This window comes from Bos taurus, chromosome 2 (genome assembly GCF_002263795.3).
Source record: "Bos taurus isolate L1 Dominette 01449 registration number 42190680 breed Hereford chromosome 2, ARS-UCD2.0, whole genome shotgun sequence".
NCBI lineage: Eukaryota > Metazoa > Chordata > Mammalia > Artiodactyla > Bovidae > Bos > Bos taurus.
In genome coordinates this window covers 106,176,728-106,194,683 of record NC_037329.1, presented here as the reverse complement: position 1 = coordinate 106,194,683, position 17,956 = coordinate 106,176,728, and the positions used below count along the sequence as shown (strand labels likewise).

The following is a 17,956-nucleotide window of genomic DNA, read 5'->3' as shown; positions in this document are numbered from 1 at the left end:
ATACGGTTGAAGAAATGAGATCAATTGTTTGTTTTGTCTGGGTGACATAGTCATTTTCCCCGTTCTGCATGAGTGTGGCATTTTGTCAAACCTGAATGATGGGTGTGTGTGTGTGTGTGTGTGTTTTGGGTGGGAGAGAGAAGAGAGTGAAGGGGGACTCAAAGTGGGAGTCACTGGCTGACCTCAGGAGAGCCTTCTGACTTTTGGCTACACAATCCAGCTGATTTGGTGGACTTTCTAGGCAGTTCTAAGTCCTCCCACCCTTGACCCTCTTGACTACTGTTTCACCCAGGGAAACAAGATGCACAGGAAGATCCCAGGATATGTTTCCTTCTGTAATATGTGTTCAGCAGCAGGAGGCTTGGGCTGGGGAAGAAAGAGGAGATAGCAGCCGCCATCTTGATTTTAGACCTTCTCTCTATGTACTCCATAAACAGCAAAAGGATTTATTTATTATAAAGACCCTCACTGAGGACCTCTGCTCACCCTTGCCAGACCTCTCTGTAGCACTTGGGGTGCTTTTTGTTGCAAGTAATGTAATACCCAACTAAACGTAATTTACACAAAATAGACATTTAATTATCTCACTTAAGAAGTTATAAGTAGGTGGTTCCAGTGGATCAAGTTTGCCTTTTTAGAACGAGATTTTTTTGTTTGTTTTTGACTGTGGCAAAATACACTAACACAGAATTTACCATTTTACCATTTTTAAAAAGTACAGCTTAGTGGCATTAGGTACATTCATGTTGTTGTTCAATTATCACCATTGTCCATCTCCAGAACTTTTACATCATTCCAAACTGAATCCTGGACCCATTAAAGAATAATTCCCCACATCCCCCTTTTCCCTAGCTTCTGGTGTCTATGAATGTCACTATTTTTGGTACTTCATATAACGGGAAACATAATATTTGTGTCTGGCTCTGACACACAAAAGTTTTAAACTTCGATGCAGTCCAGTTAAACTATTTTTTCTTTGGTTAATTGTGCTTTTGGCATCATATCCAAGAAATCATTGCCAAATTCAATTACATGAAGCTTTCCCTCTATGGTTTCTTGAAAGAGTTTTATAGTTGTGGTTCTAAATTTAGGTCTTCGATCCATTTTGAGTCAATTTTTGTGTATGATGTAAGGTAAAGGTCCATTTTCATTCTGTGCATGTGGATATCTAATTTTCCCAGCACAGTTTGTTGAAGGACTATCCTTTTCCCATTGCATAGTCTTGGTATCCTTGTTAAAATTCATTTGATTATTTATGGTGGGTTTACTTTGGGCTCTTTATTCTCAGGTTCTTTTTATTGTTTGACTCCATCAGCCTAAGTGTGTTGGGTATATTTTTTGCATCATTGTTACAAAGTGGCTGCCTCAACAGAACTTATCCTACAACCATATTCAAAGTCAAGAACCAAGGATATGTCACTCTCTCTCAAATCAGGAACACTTTCCAGGTGTCTTCTGGCCCCAGCAGACTTCCTCTTAGGTAATGATGCACTAAAACCAGTTTGTACCAGACGGTGAAAGTTGATTATTACATTTTCTAGATTTTTTTGAACTCATTGCTAAATGCCATCACCCTTGAAACTGGCTATGGTGGGAGTGTTTATATACACCATGGCACACAGCAAATGCTACAAATCAAGACATTTTTTCCCCCAGGAGAGTGGTTTACCAGCACACTATTGCTTTTAAGTATTACAAATCAGAACAAGATGATACGGCCACTCCTATCTTAAGGGAATCTTGGAAAGTGAGTGTCTGTCATTTTCAGCCTCTCTCAAGGGAAGGGGACTTTGCCGACAGACAAGGAAAGGGAGAGTTAGGGAAGTAACCAATGGTGTTTTACATTAATGGTTCCCAATAGTGGGAACTTTTTGTAATCATTGTAAAGAATATCTTCAAAGGATGTCTGCCAGAAGATAGAGCACTGTGGGCTCAGTGGTAGGATGCACCAAGCTCTATCAGTTGACATGGTGATTATAGCAAGAGGTGGGCCCAGGACAGGCTGTCTAGTCCATGTGATGGGGGCCTATTAGGGACATGGCCTCAGCAACTTCCTGTAACCACAATGGGGAGCTGCCTTGACATGGGACTGTGAACGGCCAGAGGACATGGGGCTTGGGATGATGCTGAGGGGAAGCGAGGAGCCCGGTGTGGAGTCTCAGAGGGTAGTAGACGTGTTCCCTGAAGAAGAGCCAACAAAGGAAGGCCTGCCATCCTTGGCTAAGAACTCCTTGCTGATCAGGCCATGGATGGCCATGATCTTGAGGAGTCCGTGGCGAAACTTCTGGCCAATGAAGACGTAGATGAGGGGGTTGAGGCAGCTGTGCAGGAAGCCCAGGATCTCGGTGGCATCCAGGGCCCGGCCAATGTCGTTGCGGCGCTGACAGGTCTCAGCAATCACATGGGCCCTCATGAGGGTGTCCACGATCAGGACCAGGTTGTAGGGCAGCCAGCAGAGCAGGAAGACGAGCACGACAGCAAAGATGACCCGCATGGCCCGGTGCTTCTGCCCCATTTGGGCTGAAAACAGCGTGCGCAGGGTGAATCCGTAGCAGAACAGCATGACCAGCAGGGGCAGGAGGAAGCCAAAGGTCTGGGGCAGGACCCTCATCACCATTCGCCATTTCGTTGTATTGGCACCCATGTCCTCATAGCAGACTGCACTGGAATAGGGTGGGTGGATGGCCCTGCGGAAGATGAAGACGGGCAGGGCTAGGATCACGGACAGGGCCCAGATGCCTAAACATATGAACTTGACCCAGTGCCGCTTCTGGGTCAGCGTGCGTGTGGCATGGACAATGGCCAGGTAGCGGTCCATGCTGATGCAGGCCAGCAGTAGAATACCGCTGTAGAAGTTCACTTCCTTCAGGAGTGAGACCACCTTGCACAGGGGTGTGCCGAAGACCCAACCCTTTGCCTTGGAGGCGGCCCAGATAGGCAAGGTCATGGCGAAGAGCAGGTCAGCCATGGCCAGGTTCAGCAGGTAGACATCAGTGACAGAGCGACCAATCCGGCTGTATAAGATGACCAGCATTACCAGGGAGTTTCCCAGGAGGCTTAGCAAGAAGACCAGGGCATAGATGACGACTACAGCATGCTTATTGATATCCAGAATTTCTGGCCGACATGGGGCAGAGTCTGTTAGAATAGAGGGCAGGTCAGTGTTGTAACTGTAATTGCCAAAATCTTCATCGCTGTAATTTTCCCAGTTAAATCCTTCTATATTTGAAGTAAATTTTGTTTCAGCCTAAAGAAGAGAGATCAGGGTTACTGCATAGTAAAACCTCCCCAGATTCTAGCCCAACAACTTGTACATCTCAGATGGAATTCTTTGTGTTAGCTTGTATATTATATGGAGATAACTTTCACTTCAAGGAGTCACTAAAGTTCTAAGGTTTTGGAGACACATTTAGAAAAAATGATTTCACAAAAAGCATCTAGTTTCTTTCAATGTCAGAGAGGTTCTTATCACTTTCCATGACATTGCCCAAACCATTGTTGAAACTTCCCCTTATAATCCCTAGAGAACATACTGTCTTGGATCCTTGGTGGTGAGCATTTGACCGTTGAAGCTAATTTTAATGTCAGAAACAGGAGGTACCACTCATTTTTCAACCTAGGGAATTAAGCAGGGAATCTAACTGGGTTAGATCCCTAGAAAAAGATCAAAGCTTGACTATAAAGCTAAGAGATGAATTCTTTTGTCCAACTTTCTGAACGTTATTTTGGAAGGACTGCTCTGGTTGTTGGTGCAAATGTAAATTGGTATAGCCACGATGGAGAACAGTATGGAGGTTCCTTAAAAAGATTCTTTAAAAAACTGGAAATAGAACTGCCTTATGATCCAGCAATCCCACTGCTGGGCATACACACTGAGGAAACCAGAAGGGAAAGAGACACGTGTACCCCAATGTTCATCACAGCACTGTTTATAATAGCCAGGACATGGAAGCAACCTAGATGTCCATCAGCAGATGAATGGATAAGAAAGCTGTGGTACATATATACAATGGAGTATTACTCAGCCATTAAAAAGAATACATTTGAATCAGTTCTAATGAGGCGGATGAAACTGGAGCCTATTATACAGAGTGAAGTAAGCCAGAAAGAAAAACACCAATACAGTATACTAACGCATATATATGGAATTTAGAAAGATGGTAACAATAACCCTGTGTACGAGACAGCAAAAGAGACACTGATGTATAGAACAGTCTTATGGACTCTGTTGCAGAGGGAGAGGGTGGGAAGATTTGGGAGAATGGCATTGAAACATGTATAATATCATGTATGAAACGAGTTGCCAGTCCAGGTTTGATGCACGATACTGGATGCTTGGGGCTGGTGCACTGGGATGACCCAGAGGGAGGGTATGGGGAGGGAGGAGGGAGGAGGGTTCAGGATGGGGAACACATGTATACCTGTGGCGGATTCATTTTTATATTTGGCAAAACTAATACAATTTGTAAAGTTTAAAAAAAAAAAAGATAAAAATGGAGCTACCGTGTGACCCTGCAGTCCCACTCCTGGGCATATATCTGGAGAAAAACATTATCTGAAAAGATACACGCACCCCAGTGTTCATTGTGGGACTGTTTACAATAGCTAAGACATGGAAGCAACCTAAATGTCCACCTACAGAGGAATGGATAAAGAAGTTGTGATGTATATATATATACAATGGAATATTACCTAAAGCCATTAAAAAGAATGAAATAATGCCATTTGCAATAACATGAATGGACCTAGAGAGTGTCATACTGAGTGGAACAAGTCAGACAGAGAAGGAAAAATATCATATGATATCCCTTATATGTGGAAACAAAAATAAATGATACAAATGAACTTACTTACAAAACAGAAAGAGACTCACAGACTTAGAAAATGAACTTATGGTTGCTGGGGCTGGGGGTGGGGGGAAGGGGTAGTTAGGGACTTTCAGAAGGTCGTGTACACACTGCTATATTTAACATGGATAACCAACAAGGACCTACTGTATAGCATATGGAACTCTGCTCACTGAGGCAGCCTGGATGGGAGGGGAGTTTGGGGGAGAATGGATACACATATATGTGTGGCTGAGTTTCTTTTCTGTTCACCTGAAACTGTCACGACATTGTTAATCAGCTATTACCGCAATACAAAGTAAAAAGTTTAAAGTTTGAAAGAAAATAAAATGAAGTGTTCTGGAAAAACAATCTGAGTGATAGCAGCGTAGGGTTTCAGGATGCCCAAGCTAAAAGGAAGTTGTACCACCCAGAGTGTTTCTTTTGATGTGGGAGGCTTCCTCTGGGAACACTTGTGTAGTTTGAAAAAGTATATTAAAAATCAGGAGCAGGTGGATGACTGATTTTCCCATATGGGTGGAAATGCAGCGGATTGTTTTGGGAGCTCTGAGCAGGCATATTCTGCCATGCAGGGGTGAGCAGAGAAAGGCAGTATGTTCCCAGCATAAGGAGGAAGGCCAGCAGGAAGCAGGGAAGGCAGGTGGAGACACATAATTCTTGTTTGCGTGGCTTTCCAATCCTGACAGAGATCCTTCCTGTGTTGCTCACGGGTGCCTTCTTCCAAACCTGACTCTCCAGCAACCCCCAACCCCACCACAGGTTATCCCTAGCTAACTTCTATGGGCTCTGCCGTTGTTATGGGGGTAGCAGAGAACCTGCTTTCGTGGGAAGCTGCAGCCACTCTGAAATATTATCCCAGTTTTCCAAAAGGAAATAAACTAAAGTGACCAGCTACTGAATTAGCTTCCTTTTGAACCACAAACTGTATCACTATCATGTCATTTCTTTATAACAAGATATGGCCATCCTGTGACCCTATGCCAGTCTGTAACTCACCTCAACATGGTACCCAGTGTTAAAGAGACGAATACAAAATAAGAAGGCTCAGGAACTACCTTATACTCACTGCTGCTGCTGCTGCTAAGTTGCTTCAGTTGTGTCCGACTCTGCGACCCCATAGACGGCAGCCCACCAGGCTCCCCCGTCCCTGGGATTCTCCAGGCAAGAACACTGGAGTGGGTTGCCATTTCCTTCTCCAATGCCGGAAAGTGAAAACTGAAAGTGAAGTTGCTCAGTCGTGTATGACTTGTAGTGACCCCATGGACTGGAGCCTACCAGGCTCCTCCATATATGGGATTTTCCAGGCAAGAGTACTGGAGTATCATGATCATAATAATAAAGTAAAGACTATAATGATGGTGATGGGATGTGGAGAAGTTGAACCCTTTATATACTGCTGGTGGAAATATAAAATGGTACAGTTGCTTTGGAAAACAGCTGTTAAGAAAGCTAAAACATAGAGTTACCATATGATCCAGCAATTCCACTCCTAGTATACTCAAGAGAACTGAAAGCGTATATCCCCACAAAAACTTGTATGTGAATCTTCTCAGCAGCACGCAGCCAAAAAGCGGAAGTAATTCAAATGCCGATCAACTGATAAATGGATATGCAAATGGTGGTATACACATACAAGGAATATTAATCAATCATAAAAAGTAATGAAGAACTGATATAGGCTACAACATGGGTGAACCTTGAAAACATTATTCTAAGTGAAAACAGCCAGAGACAAAAGACTTCATGAGTTTATTCTCTTGACTGCATGGCCCTGCCTAGCATCATGAGAGAGTATATTATTGTACGTTGCTTGCTTGGGAAAAGATCAAAATTCAAAATTCAGAGAACAGTTTCCAGCTAAGGCATATCACTTTTGCAGCATTGCAAAGATGAAAAATTGTTAGTTGAACCATTGTAAGTTGGGGACTGTCTGTATACAAAATCCCACTGAATTGTATACTGTAAATGGGTGACTTTTATCGCATGTGGATTATATCTCAATTACAACAGATGAATCAAAGGTGTGTAGAAAAGAATGTGTATGTGTGTGTAACAGAGTCACTTTGCTGAACAGTAGAGATTGGCACAACATTATAAATCAATTATACTTCAATAAAAAAGAAAAAAGGTGTATTGGCCTTCCCTGGTGGCTCAGTGATATAGGATCTGCCTGCCAATGCAGGAGTTGTGGGTTCAATCCCTGGGTTGGGAAGATCTTCTGGAGAAGGAAATGGCAACCCACTCCAGTGTTCTTGCCTGGGAAATCCCATGGACAGAGGAGTCTGGCGGGCTACAGTCCATGGGATTTCTAAAGGAGATCAGTCCTGGATGTTCACTGGAAGGACTGATGCTAAAGCTGAAACTCCAATACTTTGGCCACCTCATATGAAGAGTTGACTCATTGGAAAAGACTCTGATGCTGGGAGGGATTGGGGGCAGGAGGAGAAGGGGACGACAGAGGATGAGATGGCTGGATGGCATCACCGACTCGATGGACATGAGTTTGAGTGAACTCCAGGAGTTGGTGATGGACAGGGAGGCCTGGCATGCTGCAATTCATGGGGTCACAAAGAGTCGGACACGACTTAGCTAATAAACAACAACAACAACATAAGTGTAAAGGAAATAGAAATATTAAATCAGTAATATCATCCTCATCATCGTCAACACGAAAGTCCTAGGAAGTTCTCCTCTTTAGCAGAAGAAACTGTTATTGTCAATCATACATAGCAAAGAAGAAGGAAGAATGAGGTTACGAGGAACTAGAAGAACAAAGCCCCTTTCCTCTAGAGTGAAAGAATTCTTAACTTTCCCTTTTCTGAGATGGTATCTCTCTGCTAGTGATGGGGGCCAGATAAATTGCCTTCTCAGAACACAGAGATCACAAATAGAGCAGATTAAGTCAGTCCATGAACCTAAAAGATGTGATGATAAAGATGGGGCCCTGCCTGGCCAGGAGACAGGGACTGTAGTGAGGGAGGTGACTAGTACAGCTGGCTCAGCCAGTGTTGCTTGCAAAACCTGCGAGAAACCACTGACTCTGCCATCCCAAGGTCAAGGCCAAGTTTTCTCAGAAGCCCAGAGTAATGAAATCACAAGGTGGGTCACTTCTGGGAGCTGATGATCAGAGATGCTCTTCAGGGAACACATGACCTAAGAGAAGACCCACCTTTGAGAGTGGATACAGAGCACGATGGATGCAGAGAGCTTGTGCCCTTAGAGGGAAGAACCTAACATTTACAAGCATCAGCTGCGAAAAGGCAGAGGTGGGGCAGCCACAGAAACTGCCTCTCTCAGAAGCAGCAGCAACAGCCAAGCAAGTTGTCACAGCCCAGTCCTCATTCCGGATAATCCAGTGTTCAGCTGTGCAGGAGATGGGCTGGAGGTGTATGGGTGAGCTCCCATTACTAGACACGAAGGCTCAGTCTCAGGGACCAGGGCGCGACCACGCAAGTCAGGACAGAAGGTAGAGAACTCAGAAATGGGAACCAGGCCAGGGCAATGACCTCCGGCCACGGGAGGCTGGGGCAGGGGAATGTTTTGTTGTTGTTTGTTTCTTTTTTGGTTTACCCGTCTCTGGTGAGGATGTTTGACAGTTGAAGGGAGATGCATATTTGAGATCCGATTTGTGCCTCGCAGGTACATGGTCTTGCTCGGCAGTTACAAACAGGCAGGCACAGCAAGGCTCAGAAACCAGCTTTTAGCCACAGAGCCTCTCAGTGCTACGGCCAGAATTTCAACTAGGTGTGAATGACTTCACATGCTATTTTCAGTCCACAGATCTGCTTCTTTAAAAAAAAAAAAACAACAACAAATCACAACTCAATGATTCAAATACAGTTGTGGACTTCTCTGGTGGTCCAGTGGTTAAGAACCCACCAGCCAATGCAGGGAACGCAGGTTCGATCCCTAGTCCAGGAAGATCCCACATGCCCTAGAGCAACTAAGTCCGTGCGCCACAACTCCTGAAGCCCGTGAGCCTACAGCCTATGTTCTGCGCTAAGAGCAGCCACCGCAGTGAAAAGCTCCTGCACCTAGAGAACAGCCCCCGCTCGCTACAACCCAGTGCAGCTGAAAATGAAAACAAATAAGTGAATAAGACCCAGGATGAAAAAAACAACCCTCACATGAAATAATAAACCAAATGTCCTTGAATTGACTGGCTCCCTGCTGGTAGCCACCCAATTATGTCCTTGGTAACCAAACAGGAAAGTCCCTCACTGAGTGGAATTGCCAGCCCCCTAGTGACTCCATGAAAAGCATGATTCTAATTTATTTCACAAAAGTTTTATACTTAGAAGAGCCCAAATACTTAAGGCAATCTGTTTAACAGCAGCAACACAATAATAACGCAACAAAGTCCAGGTTGTTTGAATACAATTCCAGTATTCTTTCTCTCTAGAAATAGAATCCACACATATTTGTGTTTAATATGGGGAAGGAGAGCCTCACTAGGATCTGGCTCAGACTCAATTCTAGCCAAGGCAGGGAGAGCTGGCTGGGAGCGGGAAGAAAAGAGGGTGGGCAGTGAGTTGCCCTAGGTGCTTGCTGGAGAGAGGGGTATGAAGAGGAGCAGAGGCTCTCCCTTTGAGGACAGGGTGGTCTAAAGAGAGAATGGAAAGACTGAGAGGTGTGGGGATAGATGGAGGGGACAAATGGAGCCTGGGTGTCAAGGGGGACAGAGAACAGAGAAGTGTCTGGAAGGTGGGAGGGGTGGGTGTTTCAAGACTTACCATGATTCTGGGCTTGTCACCTGTGGGACACCTCCAGGAAAGGCAGATGTGTCTGACTGAAGAAAGGGCGGCGGTGCTGAGAACACAGTGAGGAAGTGAGTGGTGGATTATATTGCTCAATTCTGGGGTGGAGCCCCTGAGGGTGCGGGATGCTTTTGATAGTTTGAATAATTAATTCCCAGGTCAGCTCTTTAACAACTAGTCGTCCTTTTATGAACTGGCAGAGTTCATTTTGGGAAGGGGTTTCCTAGCCAATCTTTCCATTTCCCAGATGAAGAAACTGAGGCCCACCCAAAGGAAGTAGTTGGCCCTGCTTGGCACAGATTTCTCGTCTTTGCCTTGAGCTCAGCAGCCCCGGGCTCTTTCAGCTGCCCTGCCTGTTTCTCCCTGCATTCCAGTTGTGTCGGGCTTCCCGTGCTTACCCCCCAGCAGTTCTATGGCCCTTCAACATTTTTCCCATCTCAAAGGGAACAGCTCTTGAAGGCACCAGAAATGGAGCGTTAGCCTTTGGCACATCTGGTGGTTTTCTTCCCTGGCCTCTCATCTCCACCCCACACACCCCCGGTGTTCTTAAATCCTCATAAATTCCTTCTCCACGCCACGCCCTTCTCAACTTCCACCCCCACATGGGTGCCCTGTTCACCTCTTCTTGTCTTTCTCCTCACTCCCCAGTCATCCTCTCTGACCATGCTCCTCTCTTAGGGCATTGATATTTTTTTATTGATTTGTCCACTTGGAACTGGGTCAGTAGTAGCTACTAATTTTGGAATCGAGACCATCTCATTTGGAAAGAAAGACATTTGGTAAGGGTTAAAATCCCATCCAAGTTCAAATACATTTTTGAAAACAGATGACACCAAGCATATGTTTTGTCACATTTGCTATTGATAACAACTGGAAGGATAAATTTGGGTGGAGCTGTGAACATTAATTCACCGCACCCTCCCAAGTCCTTACCCTTACAGTGATTGATTCCCCAGGCCCTCTGCTACTTGTTATCCTGGCCTCTTGCCCCAGGCATCCCAGGGCCCACAGGGTACTCAGAGCCTGTGGAAAACTCATCTTAGCTGCCTACCCCTAGGAAAGAACCTTTGAGTCCAACCGTTTAGCAAACGTTCTGTCACCTTTCTCTTTACTATGCTGAAGAACCCAGAGACTCCTGGTCAGGTGATGGTAAACCCAGAGACCCAGGACCTGTGGGGAGAGGCCCTGAGTGCAGCAGTGAAGAACACTGCTAACCTAGCTGCTCTGGACAAGCGACTTTTCCTTTCAGATTCTCAGTTTGCTCATCCGTAAAATGAGACTCATTTTAGACTCAATAGTAGACTCTGACTCACCAGGTTGTGCTGAGGATGAAAGGAGAGATTACCTATAAAACACTTAAGACATACATAAAGCACAGGGTTAGCATTTATTTATTTTATTTTTTTTATTTTTAGGGTTAGCATTTATTATTGGTATTATTATTACTGAAATAGTTGATCAGCTAAAAGCATGGGGTCTCTCCCACTACATTGCCAAGCAAGAGAAAGCAGCATGTCTGCTTTCCGGGCTGACTTCCAGGTATATCTTAATTTGCTTTGACCAGAAATAACAGTCGTCACTTTAGCTCTAATGATGAGTGCCTGCTAGGGCCTAGCATCCAAGAAAAGTGCTTTTCAGAATCTGTATCATTTAATCTTCACAGGAGCTGCATGAGATATGCATTTTCTGAATGAGGAAACCGAGACTGTGAAGTTAGGCAACTTACCTAGAATGACGCAGATAAACTGAGTTTTAAGCAGTTCTTAAGACATTTTTTTTTTAACCTGACCTCAAATCTGGCATTCTGTCCACCGCAATGAGGGGCTGGACCCCAGCCTTAGGTTTCTGAGCTCCTGTAAGTACTTCTCTGTCCCAGACAACTGGATATAGAAAGGACAGTCCAGATCTGACATTTCCCAACCAGTCTACTTCTTTCTTTCTTTCTTCTTTTTGCCATAACGTGAGATTGTGGGATTTTAGTTTCCTGACCAGGAATTGAACCCAGGCCCTCGGCAATGAGAGCATGGAGTGCTAACCACTGAGCTGCCAGGGAGTTCCCAAGCAGCCTACTTCTCAATTTTCATTAGACTGATTTCATTTCCACTGAGCCCACCGCAGGCCTACAGATGGTGGGGTGAATACAGAACTGTTTTCCAGTCCTGGTTCTGCTGTTAAAGATCAGGGTGAGCTTGGACAAGTCATTTCTCTCTGGGCCTCCATGTGGTCCCCTGGAAAACGAGGTTAGTCACATATGGCTATTTAAAATTAAATTAATTAAAATAAATAAAAAATTTAGTTTTTCAAGTGTTCAGTGGCCACATGTGACTCAGTTCAGTTCAGTCACTCAGTCATGTCCGACTCTTTGGGACCCCATGAACCGCAGCATGCCAGGCCTCCCTGTCCATCACCAACTCCCAGAGTCCACCCAAACCCATGTCCATCGAGTCGGTGATGCCATCCAACCATCTCATCCTCTGTTGTCCCCTTCTCCTCCTGCCCTCAATCTTTCCCAGCATCAGGGTCTTTTCAAATGAGTTAGCTCTTCGCATCAGGTGGCCAAAATATTGGAGTTTCAGCTTCAACATCAGTCCTTCCAATGAAGAACTGATCTCCTTTAGGATAGACTGGTTGGATCTCCTTGCAGTCCAAGGAACTCTCAAGAATCTTCTCCAACACCACAGTTCAAAAGCATCAATTCTTCGGTAATCAGCTTTCTTTATAGTTCAACTCTCACATCCATACATGACCACTGGAAAAACCATAGCCTTGACTAGATGGACCCTTGTTGACAAAGTGATGTCTCTGCTTTTGGCTATCATATTGGAGAGTGCAGATGTCCTGTAGGACATTTCTATTACTGTAGGAGGTTCATTTGTACTGAGCTGCCTTAGTGAAGACGTAAATATTTTGTTTCTGTAATTCATCACTTCGGTTCTCAGGGGACTCACAGGAAGAGAATGACGTTTCCAAGTTCCTTCTATCAGAATATGTCCCCAGCTGCCCGAAGGCCACACTGCTCACCCGCCTGATGTTGTCGCTACTGCTGCTGTTATTGGAATAGCCACTGATGCCTCCACGGTGACCCAGGGCTTGGTAGCTGTCAGGGATGTTGGACAGGAGAAGGCAGCTTCTGTGTGGAACCTTCTGACCCAGGGCTGCCGAGGGGGAAGTTCAGGAGGCCCACCAGGGGAGGTGTCCCCACAGAGGAGCAACGAGGTCTGTCCTGGGACTCTGACTAAAGGTCAAGGCTCTACCTGGCAATTCTGTAATAGCACTGGAACTTTTCACACCTTCCTGGCTAACGGTTTCTAGAGGAGTCTGAAGGTGGTGGTTTGCCTAGTCCATATCTGTCTCATTTTCAAAATATGCCTTCTTCTTTATAAGGGAGATGCAAGCAACCCCACCGCCCAGCTGACACATGTGCTGAATTTATGTGTACACTTTCTTCCTTCCTTCTAGGGGCAGGATGAGAAGTATCCTTTCTTCTCCTTTTGAATTCCTGCACCTGCCGGTGGGACCCACTGCCTCTCATAACCTCGAGGGTCTTGCCTCCTGGTCCCTCTGCCTCTCTTTCCTGGAACCACCTCTTTCCCTGAACTTGCATTTGTCTTTCTCTCCCTTCCTCTGTTCTAGGACTCCTTCAGCTACTTCTCCCCCTGGGAGAAGTATTTGCCTCCATTTCAAAGGCAAACTTCTTGAAAACACAGCGAGCAGTTGCTGTATCCACTTCACCAACTTCTTGTTCACTGCTTAACTCACTGCAACCAGCTTCCTTCCCACTGCGCTGCGGAAACAGCTTTTGCCAAGGTTCCCAATAACCTAGAGTTGCTAAACCCAGTAAACCCTTCTCTTAAATAAAGCTGTTTTAATATTATAAAATAAAATGGGCATACTGTAACGAATACAGGTGATGCAAGAGCATATAAAGTGAAATTGGATTCCTTTCCATCCCTCTGTTCACCTGTATCTTGTGTACAGGTGTATCATCTGTATCTTTCCAGACTTTTCCCCATGCATAGTTAAGAGTGTTAAACTAGTTATGTTGTTTTTCACTTTAACAATGTATCATGTTCCTATTTCACATCAGTCCATATACATCCATCTTATTCTTTTCAGTGATGACATCATGGTCCATGGCAAGGATATAAGATGATTTATTTGGTAATTAGCTTATAGATGAATGAAGCCCTCATTACATAGTGGTAAAAAATCTGCCTGTAATGCAGGAGACCCGGGTTTGACCCCTGGTCAGGAAGATCTCCTGGAGAAGGAAATGGGAACCCACTCCAGGATTCTTTCCTGGAGAATTCCATGGGCAGAGGAGCCTGTCAGGAGTTGCAGAGTTGGACATGACTGAGCTACTAACACTTACAGGTGAATATTTAGGTTCTTATTATGAGCATCTTTGGATGTAGGTCTTTGGGAATTTGTATGCTTCAGTAACTTAAGTACAATTTTGCTGGGTCATAACTGTGCATGTTTAAATGTTGATAAATAATACTCATCGTTCTTCAAAAGACTGTTCCAGTGTGCTCTCCTATTATTATGTACTCTCCTATTACCTATTGCTGCTGCTGCTGCTGCTAAGTCGCTTCAGTCGTGACCCCAGAGACGGCAGCCTGCCAGGCTCCCCCGTCCCTGGGATTCTCCAGGCAAGAACACTGGAGTGGGTTGCCATTTCCTTCTCCTATATAAGGACCTGTTACCCTATCCACTCATACTGTCTCATAATTGTCAATTATGGTAAAATATTTTCTCCCAACCTGCTGTATGCTTTTAAACTTTATTTATGGTGAAATGGATACTATACATTATCTGATCTCTGCAACATTTCACCCCACTAACTCCATTCTTCTTTTATTTCTCTGAGAAACTCTTTTGGTCTTGTTTGTTGCTTTGTTTATTGGTTCATTCCTCAAATATGGATGTTCCCTGGAGTCTGCCTTGGCCCCTGTCTCCCCCTGCTCTCCCTAGACCAGCCCACCTGCCTCCTTGGCTTCAGCCCCTACCCAGTCTGGGGCAGTGTCTCCCACACCTATAGTTCCCAGCTTCTCTTCTAAGCTTCTCTCTAAGCTCAAATTCTTACATGCAACCACTTCCTGAAATCTACCCTGAGGTCCCACAGATGCTGCAAACTCAACATACAGAAAACTGGTCTCTGGAGAAGGAAATGGTAGCCCACTCCGGTATTCTTGCCTGAGAAATCTCATGGACAGAGGACCCTGGTGGGCTATGCAGTCCATGGCATCACAGAGTCGGACACAACTTAGCAACTGAACAACAACATACAACCAGGCACATTGTAATTTAGGGAAATAGTTTTTGATGGAAATATGGCATAAAATGGAGAGTGAAGTGACCCAGCAATATGGAATACAGGGTTTTGTAAGAAATTAACATTTGTGTATAGAATATTAGTTGCAAATATTCAAACAATAAACTCTGTGGCTAAAGGAAAAAAAAAAACAACTGGTCTCATGAATTCCCTGACATGGGTGCCCCTGCTCCTTAACGGGGGAACGGGCATGCCCCTTAGGCTCACCTTGCTCCTCCTCTCTACCAAGGCCATCTCTCTAACATCTTTCTGTATTATTTCCTCTTCAATATCGTCATTGACGAGTTAGGCCCCGCTTTACTCTCTCACCTAAGCTACTGGATTCATCGTGGGACGCCTCTGAATTTCAGAGCAAATCTGTCTGAGTTAGGATCCCAGCAATGTCAGTGGCTGTAGACCTTGGGCAAGTTATTGTGTCTTACTGGTCTCAGTTTCATCATCTGTAAAATGGGGATAATTAGAGCACTCACCACATAGGGTTGTCATGTGGATGAAATGAGTCTATATTTACAAAACAGAATGGTGCTTGGCACTGTTGGTTCCTGCTGCTGCTGCTACCACCATGACCAGATCACTATTTTCCTAAATGTTCTCTGCCTTAAGTCTTTCCCCTCTCAATCCATCCTCCACTCTCTATCAGAACCATGTGCCTCAAACGTGAGTTTTATTACCTTCTTTCCCTCTTACAGCCCTTCAAGGACCCCAGTTGCCCTCAGTCAGTGCCAAATTTCTGATCTGGGCACTTGGTGCCCCTGCCCCTGATGCTTCTCCTGCCTTATTTCTAGCCATGCCCTCTGGAATACTTGACTCTGGCCACAGGGAACAACTCGAAGTTCCCCCACTACAGCTGCTCTGGTTCCTCTTGGGCTTTGGCACACAGTTCCTTTTCCCTTTCCCCACCTTCTTGGGCCGGCCGACTCTCTCTCCTCTCCAGTTCAGCCCTGTCGTCACCTCCACGCACTGCCACCCCTCTCTGTGCTTCTCTGCATCCCCAGGCTTACCTCTACGATGGCATCAATTTCAGGGATTTATAATCATCAGTAGGACGGCTTCCTCCTCCACATTGCGAGGTTCTTGAAAGAAGGGATTATATATATATATATATATGAAATTTTGTCTCCCCAAAGCTATCCCACACAGAGTTTGGCGCACTCTAGGTGCTTGATATCATTTTGTTGAGCACTGAATAAACTGACAGAGTGAGAGAACTGATGTATGTTGGAGCATTTGAGTGATAATCTGATTTAAAGAAATAATTATGTCACCCAAATTTCCCGGGCACCCCCCAGCCTGTGAGCACAAATTAAGTCATGTCAACAGTGATAACCCAGATTGCACTGGCTCAGACCCGTGTGTTCATGCAGGGCTTATTCCCAATAGACTGCTCCCCAGAAATATGGGGGAATCTGTTGGAGGCATCCCCTAGGTGTGCCTCTGGTGCTACTGGGCTAGACCTGTGCCCTGGGCTCTTTTCTGGTGGACTGGTGCCCTCGCAGTGCCATGCTCTGGGATGGACTATGGTGACCCTTGTGGAACCTTTGGCTGGAGGGTCCCCAGGGTCTAACAAGCTTCCCAACATCTTTGTGGAGCTTCTGTGCTCTCTGTTGGACTTGGTGGGACTCTTTGGGGGGCAGTGTTGAGCTAGAGGCTGGTCTTCAACATTGCCCTTCCATCTCTCCCAAATAAGGGGAGACAGTCAAGCTCCTCCGTACCTGGCCCCTGATTTCCTCCTGAGTTCTCTTCCCAGAGCATCTTGCTTCCTCTTAGAGCATAGGCTTCTTCTGGGTTCCCTCCCCCCATCAGTTCATCAGGTAGGTCTGAGCTTCCCGCTGGAGGTCCTACTAGAATATGATGTCTTCTGCTGTAATAAGAACCGGCCCTAATAAATGTGTCTGAGTAAGTCTAGCCTCCAGGAAGGGACCACTGTCCTTTAGGGCAGGGATGATTCTATTGCCTTGTTTGCTCCCATAGCCCCAGCTCTGCCCCTCACTCCCTCTATTCCCTGCACCCCGACCCCGCCACCGCTCCCCACCCCCACCCCGCTTCAACCTCCCTGCTGCCTTTGTTAAGGAGAAGTTCTCACCAGCTCTCCAGGGCAGGAACTGCTGTTGCAAAATTCTTCCTCCCTGAGATGGTAATGGGATGCAATCTGGGCGGCCCTGACCCCAAGAGGCGGTCTGCAGGCTCTGGTCAGAGCCACAGAGTTGCCCAACCACTGCAGAGGCTTTGGCAGTCTGCTTGAGGCAGAGGGGCCAGGAGTAGCATGCCTCTTTGAGGCTGTGAAGTCTGCCCTATAGCCCAAGTAGGCAGCTAATCACCTAGCCACAGAATGGGGTCCACACCTCTTCTGAAACCGCATTCTCAGAAGTACCATAACTGGATGACCACTGTGTGCGTGCTTAGTTGCTCAGTCATGTCAGACTCTTTGCGGCCTCGTGGACTGTAGCCCACCAGGCTCCTCTGTCCATTGGGTTCTCTAGGCAAGAAGGCTGGAGTGTGTTGCCATTCCCTTCTCCAGGGCATCTTCCTGACCCAGGGGTCGAAGCTGGTTCTTTACTGTTGGATTCTTTACTGTTTGAGCCACCGGGGAACTCCTACTGAGTAACCATAATTTGGGTGAGACTTCTTGAGCAGTTGGGGGATATCATCTCATACCATGGAGCTACAAGAGTCCTCATCAACTGTCTTTAGTACTGAAGTCTAGCTGCGTAAGCACTGTAGAGAAAGTCACCTAGACTCAGCCCCTTCTTCTGAAGTGCTCAGAACTTGGACCCACCAAATCACCGTAGTGGTTGGAAGGAAAGGGCAGAGAGCCTCAAGCCTCCCCTCAAACCCACCAAACCAGATGCTTTGGGGAGTAACTGGTACTCCTGCACCCTGTCAGTGAGAAGATGTGGCATATTAATATAATCTCTTTGGGAAATAACTCTGCCATTTCTTAAACATGTACCTACCACACCTTGTCATTTCATGCCTAGGTATTTACCCAAGAGGAATAAAGGCATATCTCTACACAA

The 17,956-nt window shown here is 45.7% G+C and overlaps 1 protein-coding gene across 4 annotated transcripts; it reads right to left on the bottom strand.

The window, feature by feature from the left end:
• Nucleotides 1-554: 554 nt before the first annotated feature.
• Nucleotides 555-10,046, bottom strand: CXCR2 (C-X-C motif chemokine receptor 2). Of its 4 annotated transcripts, none has more exons than XM_024978406.1 (3): nucleotides 10,003-10,046; nucleotides 9,581-9,656; nucleotides 555-3,247 (listed from the first exon to the last, which is right to left on the bottom strand). In XM_024978406.1, the coding sequence occupies exons 1-3, from the start codon at nucleotides 10,038-10,040 to the stop codon at nucleotides 2,159-2,161; spliced, it is 1,203 nt and encodes a 400-aa protein (XP_024834174.1). In that variant the 5' UTR covers nucleotides 10,041-10,046; the 3' UTR covers nucleotides 555-2,158.
• Between the last annotated feature and the right edge of the window lie 7,910 nt (nucleotides 10,047-17,956).

Coding starts and splice junctions, on each gene's coding strand:
- CXCR2 (XM_024978406.1), bottom strand. CDS start 10,040: ATGGGAAAAATGTTGAAGGGCCATAGAACTGCTGGGGG. Junction 9,657..10,002: donor GGCCATAGAACTGCTGGGGG/GTAAGCACGGGA, acceptor CTGTGTTCTCAG/CACCGCCGCCCTTTCTTCAG. Junction 3,248..9,580: donor GTGACAAGCCCAGAATCATG/GTAAGTCTTGAA, acceptor TCTCTTCTTTAG/GCTGAAACAAAATTTACTTC.